The sequence below is a fragment of the Balearica regulorum genome, chromosome 18 (assembly GCF_011004875.1).
Source record: "Balearica regulorum gibbericeps isolate bBalReg1 chromosome 18, bBalReg1.pri, whole genome shotgun sequence".
NCBI classification, from domain to species: domain Eukaryota; kingdom Metazoa; phylum Chordata; class Aves; order Gruiformes; family Gruidae; genus Balearica; species Balearica regulorum.
In genome coordinates, this window is record NC_046201.1 from 868,663 (window position 1) to 890,275 (window position 21,613).

The 21,613-nt window shown below is 49.1% G+C and overlaps 1 protein-coding gene across 6 annotated transcripts in view; it reads right to left on the reverse strand.

Moving 5' to 3' along the window:
* Positions 1–641: 641 nt before the first annotated feature.
* TBC1D16 (TBC1 domain family member 16) overlaps positions 642–21,613 on the reverse strand; it is a 32,115-nt gene continuing 11,143 nt past the window's right edge. For 3 of the 6 annotated variants that reach the window (XM_075770891.1, XM_075770893.1, XM_075770890.1), the window contains 9 exons: positions 9,863–10,060; positions 8,889–9,036; positions 7,677–7,844; positions 6,834–6,982; positions 5,917–6,051; positions 5,358–5,544; positions 4,099–4,278; positions 3,411–3,557; positions 642–2,885 (listed from right to left, as the gene is read on the reverse strand). In XM_075770891.1, coding sequence (XP_075627006.1) covers positions 2,640–2,885; positions 3,411–3,557; positions 4,099–4,278; positions 5,358–5,544; positions 5,917–6,051; positions 6,834–6,982; positions 7,677–7,844; positions 8,889–9,036; positions 9,863–10,060 — 1,558 coding nt within the window. In that variant the 3' untranslated portion in view covers positions 642–2,639. The remainder of the gene's footprint in view (positions 2,886–3,410; positions 3,558–4,098; positions 4,279–5,357; positions 5,545–5,916; positions 6,052–6,833; positions 6,983–7,676; positions 7,845–8,888; positions 9,037–9,862; positions 10,061–21,613) is intronic. The other 3 variants (XM_075770892.1, XM_075770895.1, XM_075770894.1) reach the window with 3 other exon arrangements.

A 21,613-nucleotide genomic window follows, 5' to 3' on the forward strand; every position in this document is an offset into this window, starting at 1 on the left:
AAAAAAAAAAAGCTCAAAATTATCTACTTCATCTCTTCCTATTGTCTTTTACTGGCTAGGAACGACTGCTGCAGCAAAACCAGCTCTGGATCTTCTGGTGGGTGTTTCCGGTGCCTCCCAGCCGCCGGTGAGCCCAGGTGGGGTCTGCCCGCCCCGCACCCAGCGCCCAGAGCCCGGCAGAGCTGCCCACGCGCCGGCCGCTCCTCGTTCAGTGCTCCTGGGCAGCACCCGGCTGCTTTGGTGCGGACAGACGAGCCGCGGTGGCGCAAAGGCCTCGTGGCGATGGCGTCCTGCGCGAGGAGGCTCCTGCTGTCCCCGCAGGGAGCCGGCGCCTGCCTGCATGCCACTGCGCCGCTCTGCAGGAAGATACTTCTGGCATTTTCTGACACGCGGTTTTTCTGACCCTAATTCAGCCGCCGCCACTTAGAGGTTGCATCTAGATGAATACATCGAGTGCTGCCACGCGTCCCCAGGCTGAAATCAGCAGAGCCTGGGGAGAGCAACGCAGACCCAGCACCCAACACGCCTCTTTGTACGGCTGCAAAAGGAGCAGCTCAATCTGCGGGGACGGTCTCCAGCCAAGTGCCGTCCCCCAACTATAAGGCACGGCATCCAGCCTGTACAGCAACGTACCACACAAATGCCTCACACAAACTTTTATTATTTGCTGAAACATCATAAATCTCGAAGAACTCCCTGCTTCACAGCAAAGCAGCCACCAGCCCTTACACGAGGTGTCACCTCCTACAAGCCCAGCATGCACCTGCAGCCTTGCAGCCCTGGTACCTCTCGCAGCTGGGCTGTTTTGGAGGTGTGTGATACGATACTGGAGCAGGTTTCACCACTGCTCTCATCAAGGGGAAGTTTTTCATCCTCTGAATCAAAGGCACACAAATCAGGAGCCAAACTGTCCTTCTGCCACACAACAGCCAGTCTTTGGTGTGGTGCCTGCATAGGGTCAAGTCTTCTTCCCCTTACGCACGCAGCGTGCACTGGGTTTGTGTGGGTCTCACACAAAGCATCCCAGCTGGCAGCCTCGCTTCCCAGCAGGAAGGGGGCACACGGCTCCAGACCAGGCTGTGGGCAAGGGCTTGCAGAAAGATTTTAGAGAAATTTTGCTTGTCAGATGCATGTAGCCGCTGCAGCACTATGCAGGAGGAGGCAGGGTTTTCCACACGTGCTGCTCACAGGACAAACAAGGCTGCCAGGCGAAGCTGAAAAGTGAGCACAGACTTCCCCCTGCCAGACCAAGACACAGTTGTACAAGAGAAGCAGCATGGTTGAAGTGAGAGGGAGCAAGACAGCCGGGAGAGGCCGCAAGGCTTCACATGCCATGCCGAGGGATACAGCAAAGCCCACTGCCACCTCGTCTCCTTTTTCGTTCTCACAAGGAAACTATTCCCCTGGCTGTTTGGCACAAACGCTGGCTCAGGACACACCTTTGGATGCCACTGAGTTTGGGAAGGACATTTGGCAACACGGCCATGCTCAAGGCCTCAGCTCCACATCTAGTTGGCAAATTTTGTAGAGGACAAGAGGAGAAACATGCTGTCCTTTCAAAAATACGTCAAGGGAAACCTTTATCAGAGACAGAGCTCAGCAAAAATGACTGCAACAAACCAAGTTTCATTTTCACTTTGGGATGAGGAAGAGGGTGCACTACCGGCACCAACTGAAGAGCCTAAAGCCCACCTGGAGTGTGTGCTACAGCCTATGGCAAAGACAGGTAAGGACAGTAAAGAGTCAGTAATTGAGAAGAGCCAAAGGAAACACACTGGGAAACATACTGGAAACAACAGACTTCCATGAACAAGTGTCTGAAGTCTGTAGCTGTCAGCATACAGAGACAGCTTTGCTGTAATGTCATGAGGAAGTAAACTTTGAAAGGTGTCTATGAAATACCCTGACGACAGAAAAGCAGTGCTTTAAGACCTGTGGCTGTACACCTTCTGTACAAATGGAAAAGAAGTCATGCCAGCCAGTGTACCACAGCAAAAAAGAAAAGGTGAGAGACAAGACCTTTAGGTGACCAGTTCTGCCTCGCCAACAAGGCAGACACCTTCCCTGCAATCCCAATGGCCTGCAGTTTTATTTTTGGCAGATTATAATTAAAATGGTCTTTACGGCTTTAGAGAGAAGCCACTAAGCTCCATGTTTTGGTTGAAGCAGAGAGTGCGTGTGTGTGGTATGCTCTGGATGAAGGGACATTGCAGAGAGAGGTCTTGCCACAGCTCTGCTCCTTCCTCCTGACCCACAAACGCTGCTGGTTGTACTTGGCTCTCTTTAGCGTTCTCATTTCTCATCAGCAAGCAACAAAGTTCTGGTTGCTAACCAGTCCAATCCCAGAGGCAGAATAAAAAGTCCTTGTTAAGACCTAGAAAAAGCATGTTTCTAACAAAATCAAATCCAAATACGTGCAAACACTGTTCCTGGTTTGATACCTTTCATGTTCCACCACCAGTGCACTGGAATTTGCTTCCCCTGTAAAGTGATTTAATTCCTCTTCCATTCTCCACCTTTCAGTCTCCTCAGGAGGAGTCTTGACAAGCTATCCCTCCATTTTTGTCTTCAGTGTTTTTTTCCTATGCACATCCTTCCTGCCCTTCCCTCTTCCGCTGTCACACCCTGTTCCTCCACAGCTATTTTCGGAAAGCAAAGACGTCCCGTGTTTTCAAGCCTCTCTTGCCTTCACTTCCTGGTTTAGGAGAAGACTCTTCCGCCAGTCCCCCGTACGGGCAGCTCTCGGACTCCGGGTGATGGCCTGAGCACTCCACAGCGGGGATGAAGCCACTGTCCCACATTCCTGTCCCACAGAGCTTGCACAGGTCATGCAGGCTGCAGGGGATGCGGGGTAGCAGGTGGAACTGATAGAGCAGACTCCTCGCCTGGAGGGAGAGAGAGGCAAAGTCATTCACTCCTCACCAGGGGAAGAACATGGGGAGCGGGGGGAGCCTGTGGCCTCCTGGCCCATCCTTCTGTTGGGCTCCTTTAGAAGAGTCAAAGCTGCAGCGAAGCAGCGTCCCTCCTGAACGCAAACCTGAGAGTTAAACAATGCACTGGAGACACTGCCAGGTCAGGGGAGCTGCCACACACCCCACGGCCTGCAGCGCTCCCAGCCCCAGATGGACTGGGGACCATGGCACAAAGGTGAACAGCTCTGTCTGCCGTGTCCCCGAGCACGTGCAAGGGTTATCCCAACCATACCATGACCTCCTAAGCACTCTACAACTACCTCTTATTTCTGCAAAACTTGTTTCCAGGCAAACAGCAGCATCCTGCTGTCCCAGGCTCCAGACAAGCCGGGAGATAGAGGAGATGCAACAGATGAAGCATCAGTCCCTGATTTTCTCAACGCTCTGACTCATCTCTTGGACCCGAGACTCAGCCCAGGTCAGCCCACGGGCACTTACCTTCCTGAGTACAAGTTCCCCGTTCATGTGCATAGCCAGGTTGCCGAAATGCAGCAGCATCTGGTCAGTGGCCAGCTGTTGTTCAATGACATCATCCCCATAAATCACCACGATGGCCACACAGATGAAGAGGTGGAAGTAATCAGTCTGCAATGAGAAAACAGGGGCTGGAGTACAGCAGGTGGAGGCACAGGTCTGACTTAACTTCCCCACCCTCCGCAAGCGTGTCCTTAGCAGAGATTTTGTGTTCCTTCCAGTTTTGCCTAGTGATATTCAGAAAGGGAGTTATTGGTGAACTCTGAATCACAGCTGAGTCAAAGCCTCTTGCCTTTAGAGCACGGGAGCAAGGTTTGGGCCACAGCTTTCAAAGCAGACGAGTGATTTTGGGGAAGACATTTCCCAGCTGTGTAAGAGAAGTCTGAACTTCCGAAATGGATGTTCAGCACTTTCTGAAAAGCCTCCTTTGGAAGCCTGGACATCCTCAAGTAGGAGAAAGCAGGCGTCCATCCTCCTACTACATAGATAAACCTTTTTGATAGTTATAGACCCTCTGTAACACCTACGTATTTTGGATACTTTGCTACTAAGAGCCTGTAAGGAAATTCTGCAGCACTTGCTGAGACGGTGGGAATTCAGCAAAGAACACGCTGCCACCCAGTGCGCGCTGTCCCACCTCCGGCTCTCTAACCTGATAGTGAGCCCAGCACGCTTCCCACATGCGCAAAGCCTCAGCGTCTGGAAATTCACGTTTAAAACAGAGGAGGATCCAACGGTGACAGAAAAGCATCTGCAGGCCATCCTCTCCCAAGGAAGAAAGGTGCTGGTAGAAGCGCGGGTGCATGAGGCGTAGCAGTTCTCGCAGGTACATCTGGAAAAGATGCTCTCAGCTGAGCCACTGCCTCGTGCACAAGGACTCCCCCGCCATCCCGGGGAGCCCCGTGCTGTGTGCCAGACCTGGGCTCCAGCCTGTTTGTTACAGCCCAGCCAGGAGCACGCGTGGATCTGTCGCTACAGGCCAGAGCTCACAGGCCACGGCAGTTATTTCACAAGGAAGGACGGAGGGGGAAAAGAAAATCCCGTGACAGCTACATTGTGAAAAGAAAGACGGGGAGTGATTCAGGCGGAGGAAAGCAGCTAGAGCCTTAAAAACTAGAGAAAAGAAAGGACATCACTATCTCTGGCGATATTTAATTTCAACAGGGGCCGAATAATATGGAAGTGATTGTGGAAAGCCTGACTATACAGACACATTAGTGTACGTTAACTAACTGTACCTCACCAGCAGCCTCCCACGGGGTTTCCACCCATGTTTACCACTTTAAATAGGTGCCATCATGACCCGGACATGATTGTTCAGATTTAGAATGGATTTTTCAGGATCTTAACCAGAAAACAATTGACATTCATGTTAAAATCTAAAAAGTTCCAATTTTTAAACAAGATCACCTTATTTTAAGAAACTCTGTCAGATATGTAAGGCTTTTCATTTGGACATAATTTAAAAAATCTATTGAAAATGTTAAGACCTTCAAAAAAAAACCCACAAAGAAGAGGGCTGCAGCTGAATCAACTCCTCTGCCTCATTCACACCAAATACCCCAGAATCGGAACAAAAACACATCAGTGGGTCTTCACCGCCTGAGAGAAGCGCAAAGAAAAAGCAAGCAGGATCCTAAATAGGTTTGCTCACAAAAGATTCCTCGAATCAGTGCCCTTCAGCATAGCCAAGGTAACTTTACTCTGACAATTTATTGGCTATAACTGCCTCTAGAGTGCCCCAATCACCCAGAGTTAATTTTATTCATCAGGTATTTTGTGGCTTTGGAGCGTGATTCGGCATGCTGGAACCCAACAGCCCAGATAAGCGCTTTATGGCATTCTTCTAATTTGACTGGGGAGAGGAGAAGCTAAAGACAGGGCTACAGGGAGCTGAGCATCCAGCCTCACCAGCTGTTTCTCCATATCCTCATCCCGAGGTGAGCTGACAAAGATCGTGTTCTGCATCAATCCTACAAAGCACCAGAAAGTATCCGACTCATCTAGGACCTCTGCCAGGAGTGGGGCAACCAGGTCGGACATCCCCTGGGAGTATCCAATCGTTGGGTTAAATACTGCATAGTTCAGCAAGATCCTCCTGAAGAAGAGATGCAAAGGAGAGGTGAGACACGGCGAGGGCACGTCACACCTGAGTGCAGCACCCTTTCCCTTCACCCCAACTCCCACCATACAGGCTGGGCCAGGCACAGTGCAGAAGAGCAAGAGATCACTCCTGCCATCTAAAAGATTAACTTGCAATTGCACCCAGAGGCTTGTGAACTTTTGAGCCCCTGTGCAGTATGCGGCATCCCACAGAATCACTTTCCCTAGAACTGTATCTAGAAGCATAACAAAGGTACAGTAACGCTGTACCTAACTGGAACTTTCCTTATTTTTAAGGATGACAACAGGAGTTTTCTGTACATTCAGCAGGACAAGCTGTTTGGGACACTAGAATCAGACACTTCACCTCATAGTTTCCACATTTGGGTTGTCCTCCCCTCGAAAGAACTGGTTGCTGCGGTCAGTCCTCACAACGTCTTTATCTACCGTGAACTGTACTTTACGCCAAAAATCCTTCTGCTCATCTGGAGTCATGGAAAGCCTGAAAATTGAGCAGCAACAGGAGTGTGTTGCCAAGAGAGGAATACGGTTGCCACAAGGAACAAAAAGCCTTATTTCAGCTTTAGTTATCAGAAAAAAATACTTCTGTACAGAGTTGTCTCATCACCTGAGAAACAGACAAGCAGGTCTGTCCAGAACAGATTTTCTGTCCAAAGGGATTACCAGAAGGAGCCTCCTGGGTTACAAAGGGGATGACATGATGTGTTTTCTGCAATAAACTCCACTTCAGAAGCAGTGGGACTCTGCTCTCCACTGCTCCTTGTGGGTGGCACACCAGAACTCACCACTTTGTTTTGATTGTCTCCTAATTAATACTACTACTGTCCCTCTCCAGCTTAACTGTACCTACAACATATAGTTCTCGCAGTAATAACTTCCTTGAATTAGATCTCCTTTCCTCTTCCCTATTTTTACATCCAGACATACTTATAAAGAAATGTAAGATCCCATTTGCACCTTCAGTGTCCTACACCAAGCGTGCTAAGCTTGTAGCCTTGCCTGTGAGACAAGCTTCCCTACGTGGTACTGAGAGCCTGTTTCAAGAACCCAAGGAAGACAACATTTGAGCTGTACAGTATTAGCTCCAGACCCTAAGAGGTCATCTTTGCCTGATACACCTCCTTCACCATCCCTCTTGCTTCTCTACTCCAGGCAGCTTTTCCTGAAGCAAAGGAGGCAGCAACTCCGTACGTCACCAGCGGTATTACCGCGACATCAGGCCTGAGGAGAGATGAGCAGGAGAGGATGAAGCTGGCCTGTTACCTTTTCTCCTGGATCTCAAAGTATTCTTTCCTCTTCTGCAGTCTCAGTGCCTCCCTCTCTTCAGAGGTGGACTGGTAGCTGTAGAAGTGCAGCAGAAAGGGCCACACCTCCCCACGGATGGAAATATCAATCCCACCAAAGAAAATGGCCTGGAAGAAGGAGCAAAAGTTATGACTGGTACAGTTTTAACATTCCCAAAAACAGCAACAAGAAACTGCCCGCTACTATGCTTTGGTGGCTTTGCAGTTCTTTCCTGACAAGTGACGCCTTGATTCAAGCTCCTGCAATTTGCACATGTTTAGAGGGAAAGTGCTGGCCTTCTATTCCCAGACGAGACACAAATCGGGCTCATTTCAATGTCAATAACCCCCCCTGGAGAGGCTCTATGATTAACGTGTCGTTCTCATGTCACGGCTTAATCCCCAATCTTGGAGACACTGCATTTCACTGCAAACTTCTCTCTCAGGACCTGGACCCAGTGCTCCCCCGCAAGCCCTACTTTATTTCTTACAGTAATGTCAATTTTTCTTTCTTTGATTTGTTCACACCGCACTTTGCAAACACGACTAGCACTGGACACTTTGGTTTACTAATTGCAACTGGCAGCAGAAGCCGGACAGCTCGCCCTCCTCGGTCAGGAAGATGCTCTACCATCCTGCCTGCAGCAGACCCATCTGCAGTCCCAGCAAGACCTCCAGCCAAGCGCTACATGCCGGTCTTTATACTCTCAAACGCCCAGTTCTTGCCCCCAGCATGAAAGCCAAGTCTTGCAGCTTCCTCCCGGGGACTCGCACTCTGCGGCAGGAGAGAAAGGACCAAAAGCAGAGCAGCCACCCCTCTCACCTTCTGCAGCTTGTACTCCTCCTCCACCTGTCCGCATTCATTCAGGTGACGGAGCCAGGCAGACACATCGAGACGCTTGTACGTGTTCTCTTCCGGGTGGGTTTCCGAGGAGGGCAGCTTGGGACGGCGGATGGAGAACTGCATACATGTTTTCTCATCAGTAAGCTGCTGAACGCGGGAAAACAACACAAAAAACTGGAGGCAGGAGCCAGAGATAGCAGCAGAGTATGAAACCCAGCAATTTTCAGAGTAGGAAAACCTTTTTGCATGGTTCCTGTAGGATTAAGCACTGAGGTGCTGCACTTTGGGAGGGTTTTTTTTTAAATTCCAACCATTACAATAGCAAGAATGATTAGAATAATTAAAAATCTGAGTACCACAAAATAGCTTCATCTTAAAAAAAAATTGTTTCCATTCCTCCCCCAATCTTATCCCTGACCTGAAACTGAATTAATGCTGCTTACAGCAAAACTTCACCCTGCCAGGAATGCCTGCAATAAATTACATATGATTGGCCATATACAAAGGGATTGCTGTTAGGCAAGCAGGGAACTGCAGTGCCAGGCTCTCTAAGGGCACTCATGATCCCAGTGCAAGACTGCAGCTGACATTTAATTTAAAAATCAAAGGTTGTTCAATGCAAAAAGTGAGCCCATGTGACCATAATAAGAAAAGCAGCAGGGGGCTCTGTGGGAAGGATGGAAATTTAAAAATCACTGTTTCTAATAAGCACATACAGTATCTTAAACAGATAATTAAAGAGCTCTTATCACATTTGTATGTAGATTGAACAAAATATGGCAAGATGCCTTGTCAAAACATTTTCCGATGCAGTGTGCTACGCTTCACAAAATGGATGAAAGACTCTGACAGAATTTCAGACCTACCACTGCAGATTTCCCAGCCACCTCACACGCCTAAAGCACAGTGCTGACCTGTCGGGTTACCATGTCTAGCAAAATAACTACCTAAGCAAGTCTTCCGGATTGTCTTCCCCCCTATTCCACAGACAGAACAGGAATGGATGAGGATAAGCAAGTGCAACAGAGACCTCGCGTCTGACTCGCAGTTGCATCCTGAGCAACATCCAACACATTGTTGGTGACGTGAACTCACAGCTTCATTTCTCCAACACACTCCCCCGGCTAAAAACCTAAGTGTGAAACATCTGCTGGAAAAACCCTCTTTGCCCCATGAACCTTGCTCAGGTACCTGGTCCTGGAGGTGGGTCTCTGTGCAGTACTTCCATTGCTGAAACACCTCCGAGAGTTTATCCAGGCCACCATGGTGAAAATGGAAGATCTTGTACTGGCTCTCCCTGCTCGCAACAACCAGCTGCCCACAGGTGCATGCCTCATCACTGTGGGACAAGACAACGGGGAGAACAATCTGCATTTAGTGCCCAGGATAACGAGGGCCCCAGTGGGAAGGGGGGACCTCAGATGAGAGAGAGTGGAAAGCAAATTACAAAGACGTGTAGCACCAAGTTGCCCCTTAAAACAGGGCGCAAAAGTAACTTTACAGCTCTGGGACTCGATGATCCTTATGGGTCCCTTCCAACCTGAGATATTCTACCACTCTATGACATGGCCATAGTGACCATTTTCCCAAGAAGCTCCACTCGTGCCTGGTAATGGCACTCTTTTATCCTTCCATCATGAGAAGGAATTAAATATTGTCTTCCCTGGAGAACAAAAACTCAAGAAGTCTGCCCCAGCACCATCAAGGCAGTATGCAGAGTCAGCTCCTAGGGAGGAGCGGACTTGGTCGCACACAGCATTGTCTAAAGAAGCAGGGAGTGAGAGCAAAAAGAGGGAGTAAAAATGTTTTTAATAACTTTTGTAATAATTTGAAAGATACCTGAAGAGGCTAAGAGCAGCAAGACCCTAGAGGAGCCCTGGTGAGGGGCAGGCAAGGGAGAAGGTACCATGGATAAACAAATGTTTTCCACACCTCCACGTTATTGTAAACATTTTTGGTAAGACAACTAAGAGCAAGCTTTACCTTACTAAGGGAAAAAAATCCTTTTAGGCCCCACAACTGTAACTCAGAGGCTCTCCTGGGGAAGGCTGACACTTGCTTTCCTGGAAAGACTTCCAAGGAGGATTGCAGAAGCCATCTGCCCCCAGAGCCCAGTGCGCACTGGTCCAAGGCACACACAAGTATCCCACACAGTAATACATTACCTAAAGAAGAGGCGAAGGGATCTCATTTGTCCGAGGTCCACTCTAAAGACACCACAGACCTGCTCGAGGGCAAATACTTTCTGCTGTTCGTCCCATCTGGTGCTCTGCGTTTGCCCATTATTCTCCTGGAACTGGGCACTGGTGTCGAGGCTGGAGGCAGAGCTGGTGGAGCAGGTCATGCGATTGTCACACGTGTCCCTGCAGACAAGAGCGTGGAGGAAGACAGCCCCGCAAGACATCAGCCAAAGACCGCAGTTGCATGCAATAACCGCAAATGCTCTAAATTAAAAATCTTTTGACAGAGCTCTGAAACTGGAATTCAGTGCAGGTCTAAGGAGTCAATAACCGACAGCCTACGTAGCAGATTAAATTATTTTTATTTACATCAACTCCCTACTGTCCCAACAAATGATCCTATTTTTGGTCTGTTCTTAAATTGCACACGGAATCAGGGAGAGCGAAAACCGTTCCTCAAAACACTGACTTTTGTGAAGGCAAAATGAAGAAGCCCAGCGTGGGAACAGCCCGGGCTGCTCCGAGGCACAGCCCATCCCCTGCTCCTTGGGTGCAGCACAAAGACCAGTTTGGGATCCCACCAGCCCAGCAGGCACTTGCCTGCCCTCCAGCCCACGCCACAGCGCCCTGCACTGCAGGACCCCTTCAAACCATTACACCTCTGGGAATGATGACCCCTCGGGATGCAAATTACTGGGCCATTGGAAAAACAAGACCGCAGAAGCACAGGTGCTCGACAGGCTGCTTCTGCAGCTCCAGCAGCACTCAGTGAGTAACTTCCAAAGGAAGAGACTTCTTGCCCCACAGCTCAAGCAACCTCCTCAGCACGCAGCTCAGCTGCTCCGCGCCCGGCCGGGGACAGGAGGAGGGAGCGCATTCAGACAGCAGCACTGACTAAGGATCTCATCTGGCAAATTCCTTCTGTGACCAGTAAGACCCAAAGAAATTTCCCCTGAACTCGAGTTTCTCATTACGCCTTTGCAAGCGGACCTGACAAGCCTGGACTCATGTGTATAAACTTCAGACAAATGGTTTCCGTTTGCAAACTTGAAAGTTTGGAGAGTTAAGGAGTGGGAAATTACACACGAGCTCTTTAACCCACCGCAAAGCAGAGAGAGTGAACCCGACCGTTTTCCAATACGCTAGGAGCTCACTGCACCCCAGATATTTAAGAGTAAACTGAGTTTAGATTAAAAAAACCCACATGCCTGCCTCCAGCCCTGATCCCAAAAGAAAAATATCACTGCTTTGAGAATTAAGTGAATCTGAAACTGTGACCCCTTGATTCTTAAAAAGGCCAATACATGTGAACAATCTCAGCGCAAGCTCTGAATGGGTTCCGCTGTGAAATCAGGGTTTGCAAAACAAGGCAAGTAGCAGGTATAAAGACAGCCCCCTGCAATGCCACTTTATGCAATGTTTTCTAATCCGCTTATCTAACAATGTAGGCACTGAACGCTGAAAATCACACACTCAGCATGCATCTGCAGCACACCACATCAGTATGCTTTCCAAGCCTGGCTACAATGCCTCTTCCACAGGGACGAGCCTTATTTGCAGCATCTACCCATGGTTCAGGTCATTGCATTCCAGTGGACAGGCCTCTGGACATCCCAGTTAGTTGTGGGTTACATTTTTAACCGAGCCCCTGTGAGCCGCCCAGTTCAAATGTACGACTCAAAACCTGAGCACTCACACGCATGGGGAATAAATCCCCAAGCCCCCTTCTCTAGTTCTGCAGCATTATGTGGATGAGATGAAGTCTGGTTTACTTTCAGCTAAAAGAGCAGCTTCACTACTCTGTGAACTTGTGCTGCTCCATTTTTCTGAAAACAAGCACCGAAGCAAACTTACAGTTAAGCTGTTTAGAGATGGAGGCCTTAGAGTGACATGGCAGTATCGCCATGCGAGCAGGGATCACGCGACATACCCAAACTCACCCAAAGAGGAACGATAGCAGTTTTTCTAAGTTAGACATCGGGATATTTCAGGTCTAAAGCGCTGCTATACACCATCACCTGCACCTTGTGAATTTTTCCATGAAAATCATACTGGGCTTTGTGAAAAATCAAGCATTACTTTCTGATAAAGCTGCAAAATATAACACTTTCTAAAACATTCAGTATCTCATGTTTACGCAAAAGTAATAGGAGTCCTGGTACGAGACACTTGTGTTGGACTGCTCGCTATAAGCAGCTGGTATTTATGGAGCAACACTTCGGAACAGCCACAGCTGGTTACACAGGATTTTCCTGGAAGAGATGACTCAAACTAGTTTAAAGACTAAGCAGAGGCAACCAATTTTCTAAAACTCTTGCAAAGATGAACTGGTCAGTACGACAAAGGGCTGGAAGACACGTTGGCTCTGAGGATCGCTGTCCTGCGGTTCCCTCGTCACAGAGGCCAACGTGCCCGTTCTTCAAGAGCATCATCTCAAATGACCAGTGACAGACGACTGCCAAGACCTGACAGCTACCAGCAGAGCTGGGCAGGCTCACTTTGGTCCTCAGCACAGAATGCTATTGCCAGCTGCAGTTCCTTCTGCTACCTAACCAAAATCTGCTTCAGATACCCAAAAACTCAGAGGCTGAGTCACAAAGGCGCTGGCAATGGCGTATTTTCTGGAAATGCTTCTTCAAGACAAATGTTTATAGTTCATGTTCAGCCACTAGTTACAAGCTTGCACACGCATCCAACATACACGGAAGCAATTCGAGGCAACGCGTGTAAGTGGATTTACCCTTTCTGCACAGCAAAAAGCCAGCGAGTGTAAGCACGGTGCCTCAGAGCATGCAGCCCAGGGAAATCCCGAGGTTTTCACTGATGTAGAAGATGAAATCTGAGAGAGACATCTGTGCGCTCCATGCCCTTCAGAGAGGTCGATGAACAAGGACGTTCATACATAGTACAGATGCAGTGAGAGTACCACCTCATACATTGGTGCATACTCAGTCACTGTGGAAATTAAGAAAAAAAAAATCGCTGTGTTGAAAATTACTTTTTCCTGTATATATTGACTGAAAAAAAATTGAAAAGGTTCTAATCTGTTGGACTACTTTTAAAAATAATTTTAATATTGAGATCATTCTGTACTTAAGTAGGAACAAGTAGTATGATCAATGCTAATGTTGTGGATTTGGGGTAGTGCTCTAAATATGCACACAAGATACACAGATGCAAGGGAAGAAGTCTCCAACTTATTATTTATCAACGTCAGACTATCATATCTGTTAGATGAGGGATTTATACCAGAGAACCCTGCAAAAGCAGGGAGCTGAAGCACTGCAAGGCAAATAGCTGGAGGAACATTCCAGAGAGACTTTGGGTTGTGGGATCCAGAAAAAACAGAGTATACAGCACTGCTCAGCAAAACAAGAGAACAAGTGCCATGGTCCACGGGAATAAAAGGGACAGGGAAAAAAAATAAGGAGGATTAGGAGAACTTGAGGTAGGAAACCCACGGACATATTCACGATTCCACTTCAGCCTTTTTCCCTTACTGAAGACCCGTTACTCTTTTGTCTCAAAATACATCTCATTCTTGCTGGTGAGCAAGACCAGGTGGTGACGTCTTTTCTCCACGCAACAATCAACTACAGCAATCAACCATATCTACATTCCTTGAGCTTGCGTAGCCCCTAAGAAAGAAGTACTTGGTAAGGCAGCCCCCGTCCTCCTCCTACCACACGGAACCTCTCTCGCACGCCCGATCCGAGGAGGTCAGCCACACTCAGCAAGGGAGACTTTCGATGTGCACTAGTGTCGTAATGGGACCTGACTTGCTGTTCAGTCAAAGGATTTTGTACACACCTACAGCATAAAGACATAAACCCAATTATTATTTCTGTTATAGAGCCAGGGCAGACACCTGCACCAATTACATGGGAAGACTATTTCAGCAACCAAGATCTAAAAACTCATTTTACGACACAATGGGACAAATGTAATTATAAGAGGGAAAGAGCTGAAGATTCCAGCCATCATGTGGCAGTTACCTAAGCTGCCAGGGTGCACCCCCGATTCCCAGAGAGCCTCTTGCAAGAGCCGAACCCTCCCCGGCTGGCTCCACCACCCCTGTACCGAAGCAGATCTTCGCTAATAACAGCTCTCCTTGCAGCCCGAGCTATTCCTGCATGCTGGCTTGTGAAGCATCATTTACAGACAATAAGTATCATCATAATGTATGAGCATCCATGTAATGGGAATTACATGCCCCTTTTCCTCCCCAGGGGTTAGCACTTCTCTGTTTCTCCACTGCTCCCCACAGGCACTGACCTCCTAGGTTCCTCTTCTTTCCAGCAAGGTGAAGCAGCTCATGGCAGCATCAGCTGCCTAAAATGCCTAAGACAGATAGCTTCAAACAAATAATCCATCAATAAAAGTTCAAAGCTATCCTGAAATGCCTAAAAATTTAGTGTAGTGACTGTACAAAGTGAGGCAATATCGGGCAGCTGGAACCCAAATCTATTGTTCTGATTTTAAAAAGCGTCCTTGACAATATACATATATAATGAGTTGTGAAAGATGCCGACTTCAGCAATATATAAAATACATACAAAAGAAAACTAATGGGTAATTTGGGATTAAAAAAAATTTGTCAAGATATTTCCGGTCGTTCTGAGTCGTGCCGCAGAGAAGGACTGGAAGGACACCGCAGGATGGCACCAGCTTCCAGAGCAGCGCGGCCACGCAGAGCCGCACGTTGACAAACGCTGCTGTCACACCAGCCGCTCGCATCTGATGAGCGCAGATGAGTAACTAGGTTAAGAATTGTGTTAAATTCGCCCTTTGGCTGAAAATATTTGGAACTTTGCCTCAGAGAGCCCAAACAGAGTCGATTTACACTGACCTCGGTGAATAGGGAAAAAGGAGTTAGTCTGGATGAAAGCCTAACCAGAATTTCTGAAATTAAATGTCAAAATATCCTCACGTGGAAGCGAATCTGTACGTCTGCAAACATGCATGGAAACAAATCTAACAAGTCTTCCTCTTTGTTGGGGAAACCAGTGAAAAACTGCCCAGGACGTTCCAGTACAAAGTACACGAATGTCAACGTGGACTTTCCAAACGCTTGTTCCACAGGCTTTCCATTGATCTGTTTGCTTTCAAAACATAAATTTCCTCACATTGAACTGCACTAAATGCTATTTAGTAGCTAATTAACTTTCTGTGCTGAAAACCTCCTGTAATTGCACTTCTTTCACCTTTTTTAGCCTGTGTCCTCCAGGGAACCCAAGCTGTCCTACGGCATTTGTTCTGCTCATTTCTATCTCCCAGGCACAAGTTCCTTCCCGACACCAGACTGCCAATCACGGCGGCAGAGGTCACTGGAGACCAAATTAGGAGCACTCTGCCTCTGACAAACTTGCTTTGCTTAGCTTGCCGTAAAGGGAAAATAAAAGGTTATGAAAAATAATTGTACCCTTTCATGCTCGGCACCAGGAAGCAGATTCAACAGCGCTTCTGAAAGTCAGCGTATTATTGTTAGTCACTCTTTGTATTGTTAATGTTATTAATGATATTCAAAGAACAAGCTGTTTACATCCTAAAAGCATTGGAATCCCTCCCCCTCCCCATACAGGAACAGAGCAGAAGAAGGTTTGTGGTCCCAGCCATCTGCACGGCAGCCACCGCACCGGCACGTGCTGCGGGGAGGGCAGCGACTCCTGCCTTCACCCTCTGACCTTGGCCTGTAACAGCAAGTTCATGATCAGGGACGGGGCTCTGAATTAACATCAACTCTGCGAACACAAGTCCAACAAATAAAACATTTTAACACAACGAAACGAGGGACTCAAGGAAACCCGATTATGCAGCTTTGCCTTCTGATAGGCGTAATTGGTTTGTCCTTGAGAAATAAAGATCAAAACGATTTGTTATGCTTTACGGCGCTATTGCAATCCGCTTTTACAACACCCTGACTGCCTTCCCAGCGCACGCAGCCAACCCGGCGCAGGTTGAACGTGCAGCATCCACCTCTGCCGCCGGTTCATCGTCCCAAATCTCGGCAGACAAAAGCCAACCTGTGCAGCGGCACGGCCGGCGCCCCGGGACGACCCACCTCTGCAGCGGCGCTGGGTGCTGCCTTCCGGCCCTGCTCTGCCGAGGAGGGCGGCCGCTGAGCGAGAAGCCTCACTACACTGGGGGCTTTGTTGCTCCTCGTTCATTCCTCCCAGTCCTCGTGGCCTGAAGGGAAGCCGAGCGATTTTAGCCAGCAAGAGGGGGGCATTGGAAAAACAGCTCTACTCACCTCCAAAGGGCTCCCCCCAACTGCTGTGAATGAAACCAAAAGGAAACCAAAATAAACTGAGAATTCTTGAGCTAATTATTTTGAATGTAAATGGGAAGGGAAAAAAATATCAGAACTTTGTAGTGAATTAATGTGTGGTTTAATCTCTTTTACCCAATTGAAGTCTGGAATGTGACACATGGATACCCTCAGTTAAAAGACAAACAATCTGTTTTTCACAGATCGGACTTCAGACAGGTGTAGCCTACGTAGGTAAAACCCAAGCAAGGTTCTTCTCTGTGACTTCTTGTTGCAGTGAGGTAGTGGGGGCAGAGTTAGCAGTTCGATGCTTATGAATAAAATACACATCGCTTCTGAGAAGCCAAACACAACAAATCATTTAGAGCTGAGCGTATGCTGCTCAATGATGCAAATGTTACCTTCATTTTAAGGAAGGAAAATATTCCAAAAGCTGAATGGCAGATTTTTACAATCCATACAGAGAAGGGGCACCTCATGCCTAGGCTTCAGCTCATTAATAAATCAATCGAAATGCAACACTTAAAAAAAAAATTCCTTAGATGGAAAAAGTGATTTCTCAGCAAAGCCCAAAAAAGAATGTTTGCTTTTCAGCCTATTCCAGACTGGAAAAGGGGACCTTTCTTACCACTGTTTATTTTAAGTTTAAAATCAATGGATTATTTTGCTTTTTTCTTTCAGTTCTATCCATGCAAAAATAAAATTCTACACTAATTATGCTAATTACAATCAAGCCTTAAAAACCCTGGTCCCTTGAAAGCCCTGAAGATTACCTTTGTTCTTATATTCTTGGCTCCAAGCAATGAACTGGGAATTTCAGGGGGACTTTTTACTGACACACAAAGTTAACCAACTCCCTGGACTCTGCACTGCTGCTGACCCAGTATGGGCAGAGCCAACACCACCCAGAGAGAATTTCACTGTTTCCACAATACAATGTGGCTTTCCCAAGGGGAAAGCTTTCTTCAAGTAGCAGAAAAGGGAGAGGAAAAGGAGAGCTGACTAAAAGCATGTTTCAGAGTTATTGTAAATGCTTGATGCTGTTATAATTGCGAGGACCGAGCCAAGATGACAGAGACTATGCAGATTTATTTGCATATACTGTTGCACTTTTAGAGGGGACATGCTCTTTATTTTGATCCAGTTAATACAATTCTTCCCTCACAAAGCTATGGATACCTGCCAGCACCATTTATCTCCACTCTCAGTTAGGATTTCTGGGCGTTACGATCGTACAAATAAGGAACAGAAGGAACGCAAGAATATCCTGGGAAAAGGCGCTTTATTGCAATGCCTCCCGGAGAAAACGGCCCCGGTGTATTTTCTCTGCTCCTGCCTTGCCCTTCGGCCAGGCCGGTCCGTAACGCCAGCCCGGCATCCAGAGCCACGGCCCCGTTCTCTAGGACACCCTCTCATTTTCCGTAAATAACTCTCTTTCATTGCAATTACACAAATGAAGGACACCGGTCCGGAGCCCCCGTCCCGCAGCCGGGCAGGGCGCTCCCCAACGCGGCTCTGCGAGGCAGAACGGGGGCGGGAAGCGGCCGGGCCCGCAGCTTTCCGCGCCGAGAGGAGAACGGGCGCTCGGCCGAAGGGGTGGGAGGGCAGCGAGGCCGGGGGTGCCGGGCTGGGGTCTGCCCGCCCGGCCGGGCGGGGGTCCAGGGGTGCCGGGCTGGGGTCTGCTCGGCTGGGCTGGGGCCCGGGGGTGCCGGGCTGGGGGTGCCGGGCTGGGGTCTGCCTGGCCGGGCTGGGGCCCGGGGGTGCCGGGCTGGGGGTGCCGGGTCTGCCCGGCCGAGCTGGGGGTGCCGGGCTGGGGGTGCCGGGCTGGGGTCTGCCTGGCCGGGCTGGGGCCCGGGGGTGCCGGGCTGGGAGTGCCGGGCTGGGGCCCGGGGGTGCCGGGCTGGGGGTGCCGGGTCTGCCCGGCCGAGCTGGGGGTGCCGGGCTGGGGCCCGGGGGTGCCGGGCTGGGGGTGCCGGGCTGGGGTCTGCCTGGCCGGGCTGGGGGTGCCGGGCTGGGGGTGCCGGGCTGGGGCCCGCCTGGCCGGGCTGGGGGTGCCGGGCTGGGCCCCGGGGGTGCCGGGCTGGGGCCGAGCGGCCGCCGGGACCGGGGAGCGCCCGGCCGCGCCGCTGGGCAGAGCCCGCCCCCTGGCGGCCGCACCGCGCCCACCGCCCGGCCCGGCCCCACGGCCACGGCCCCTTCCCGCGGGCGCTGCGAGAGCGGAGCCGCGTCCGAAGCGTGAGTTCAGAGCTTCCCCGTCCTCGCAAGCAAACCCGAACCACGTCTGGCGGCACAGAAACCTGGGGGGGGAGGGAGGGCAAAGCGGTTCCTCCCGATTCCCCCATCGCTCCCGTTTGCGCGGCCACGGGATCTCTTTCTCAGGCATCCCCTGCTCTCGTCACTCACTGTTCCTCCCCTGAAATCCCAAATAAATAGCTTCACAATCCCGCTAGCTGCAATTTCTGATCCTGAGTTAGCTGTCACTATTTTCTTCCAAAGAAATCTGGCAGCCAACCAACAGAGGGAAAAAACAAACCTGCTATAATTAATGTTCTTGCTGTTCAAATATTTATATAAAGCAAGATAGAGCCGTATGCCTCCGCAATCTCTTGGATCTGTCCAACCTTCTCAGCTTCGCAGCCAGTAACAACTTTAATTGATTACACAGCATTGCTGACAGCAAACGGCTAAGGCCAGCTCCTCTTCCCAGCACCCGGCTCTGTGCAGACCACCTGAAAGCACTGCCTTAGATGAAGTTTACACCTACCCCATGACTCAGAGAGAAGGGAAAAAGGACTGTCCTTCCGATGGAAGAAGGATTTGGGGATATTTTTTTCCCGGGCGTGGGTTTGGGTACAAATGAAATTAGGTGCTTCGGTGTCTTACATCATAAATCACACTAGTTTGGGCAAGGTCCTGGGGAACTGGAGCCTGATCCAGAAGCAGCGAGGCACCCCATGCACTCGCCCCCAAGGCTGAAATCATCAAAGTAAGATAGGCATGACAAGAGATGCTGCAAGAAGTTACAGGAGATTTGGAAGTCTGCGACCAATTCTCCTGGTTTTAAGAATATAATCACTTCTGTTACAACAGCGATGAATTCCCAGCCCCTTGATGACTCCAGAGCTCCTGCCAGTTCACACTAATTTCAGCTCATTTCCCCTATAATTTTGCCTCCTGTTTATTCTGCAGAGGTCTGAACAGCACCAAGCCTTTCAGGTGAGCTACCAAAACAACATGATGCAACACCGTACGCAGTTACCACCCGCTCCCGCAGCTGCTGCCACCCTCCGTAACGCTGCGCCTCCGCTCCCTCGTGAGAAGGTAATTTACTGATTAGCTCCCTGGGAAGAGGCTTAACAACAGGATGTGCAACACTTCTGTAAAAATTGCATCAACTGCGACGCCAAAGGACTTTTTCCTTGTGTTGTGTGCTTTGCCTAGACTGTCTGTAATAGTTCTGTTACATGAACTCATGTCTGCTGAAGAACACGGGAACTGGACCATTGTTCAGCTCCATCATGAAAATCTTTCATTATTTTTACTACTGGCTGCTAAAATTATCACCTTCTTATAAAAGACGTTTCCTTCTTGCACTGATATCCATGACCACATCGGTCACATCGCTTCTGCTGGTCCTTTAAAGCAAGTGCTGTGGAAGCGTGAGTAGGGGTCTATTCCATCACCTGCAGGACCGCTCGCAGAGCTCCAGCCTCTGGCCAGATGTTGCCCCAAGGTCCACTCATACGATTCCACCACCGAGGCTTCTTGGTCCAAATTCTGACTGTATCAACCAACACCCCAACCTGAAGTTAGCGAAGGAACCAATGCCAGCATTTATTCATCCTCTTCAGCATTTTTATATGGTGCTAGTCAGGTAATAGCAACTGCAGTTTATTACCAAAGTGAAAAGCCTTTAGCAGCCCTACTGCCCATTGCTAGGGAAAGCTCCTGTTCACCAGGGATCACTCCAGCACAGCACAAAAAAACCCCAAACCAAACCCCACTTACAAAGCACTAAGTGCTTCCGCAACCGATTGGTATAGATCTGATGTCATGGTCAGTTAAAATAACTTCAGAAGCATCAGCTGAAAGACATTATATAGGTGTCAGATGCTATTTGGTCGCCAGGATGTAACAAAAGGCTTTTAGTTTCACTTTGCTGATGGGGAAAATGGAAGCTGAGTAATTGAGCAGGGCGGCAGCAAGCCAAAGCTGGGTATAAAGTACAGTTGTCCTGAATTAGTGCCCTTCAGACCACAAGGCAAATGGTTCCTGACAGACAGCAAACAACAGTGACAGAGGAGAAAAGGAACAGAATGGAACAATTTTATTTCCAGTATCCCACATTTCCTACAGAAACGCAGTCAATGACAAAGCCGCTCTCGGTACAGGCACTTCTCACATTAGCTCCCTCCCTGCCAGAACCACGTACTAGGAGCAGAAAGGGGCCCCCAAAGTTAACAAGGACACAAAAGCCAAGAGGGCAAAGCCACCTTCCCACCAGAGAGGGTGCACGATGCAGAAGTGCCAAGCTTGTCTAAAAAGAGAAGCAAGAATGTGGACGCTGGTGACGGGACACTCCCCTAGCTCCTAGCCCGAGGAATTGTGCAAATGAGAGGAAAGCATCGATCGCTGCATGCGATCCCTGGCAGCCTGTCAAACTGAGAAGCAAAGAGGAAAAAAAAAACCAAACCAAAAAACAATGGATACATTTTTATTTCCTTATGTTCTACAAGGCGAGCTGTTGACTTAAAATGACTGACTCGTCGTGCAACTCAAACGCTTCCAAGCCTACCTCCCTTCCTCCTCGCTGGCCCTGTTTTGCACACACCGGTATGTGTTTGTTGGCTCCCTTCTGCCCGGGGAGGCCAGGCCACCTTCTCAGAGGATGCTCCAAGAGGCATGCAGGACTTGGGGCTCCTGGATACTCTGGCAAGCAGCTTGCCAAGTCCCTGATCTCATCTGATCCAAGTCTACACGTACATCCTAACTCTTCCACAATGTCACGTTTTTCCATTCCTGATGATAACTAATTGCACGGAAAGATGGCTGGACTGAAGCACCCACGCAATGCATTGCTTCAGCTTCTGAAACAATCACGGGGAAAAGCAGAGTTCTCTTTACAACAGCTCCCCAATGCAGAGGGAAATAACTAGAAACATTCGTTCCTCTTTGCAGGGAGGAGGTGGTGACCGGGGGGTAGGGAGGGAAAAAAAGAGTTGAAACAATCTGCCAGCAGCACGAACTTTGTTCACACTCCAATTCTGGCTCAGATGGGAAGCAGCCAGCAGGAAAAAAAACCAAAACCCTTGAGAAACAAGGAAGCTGTTCTCATGCTTGTAGTGACTTCTGAAACAGCATCCTCCACCCCCCAAAATGCTGGGATGAACGCAGGGAATAAGAGGATGCTTTTTGACAAGACTTTTGCAAAGTATTCTCTGCAAAATCTGACTCAAACAGTTTGTAAG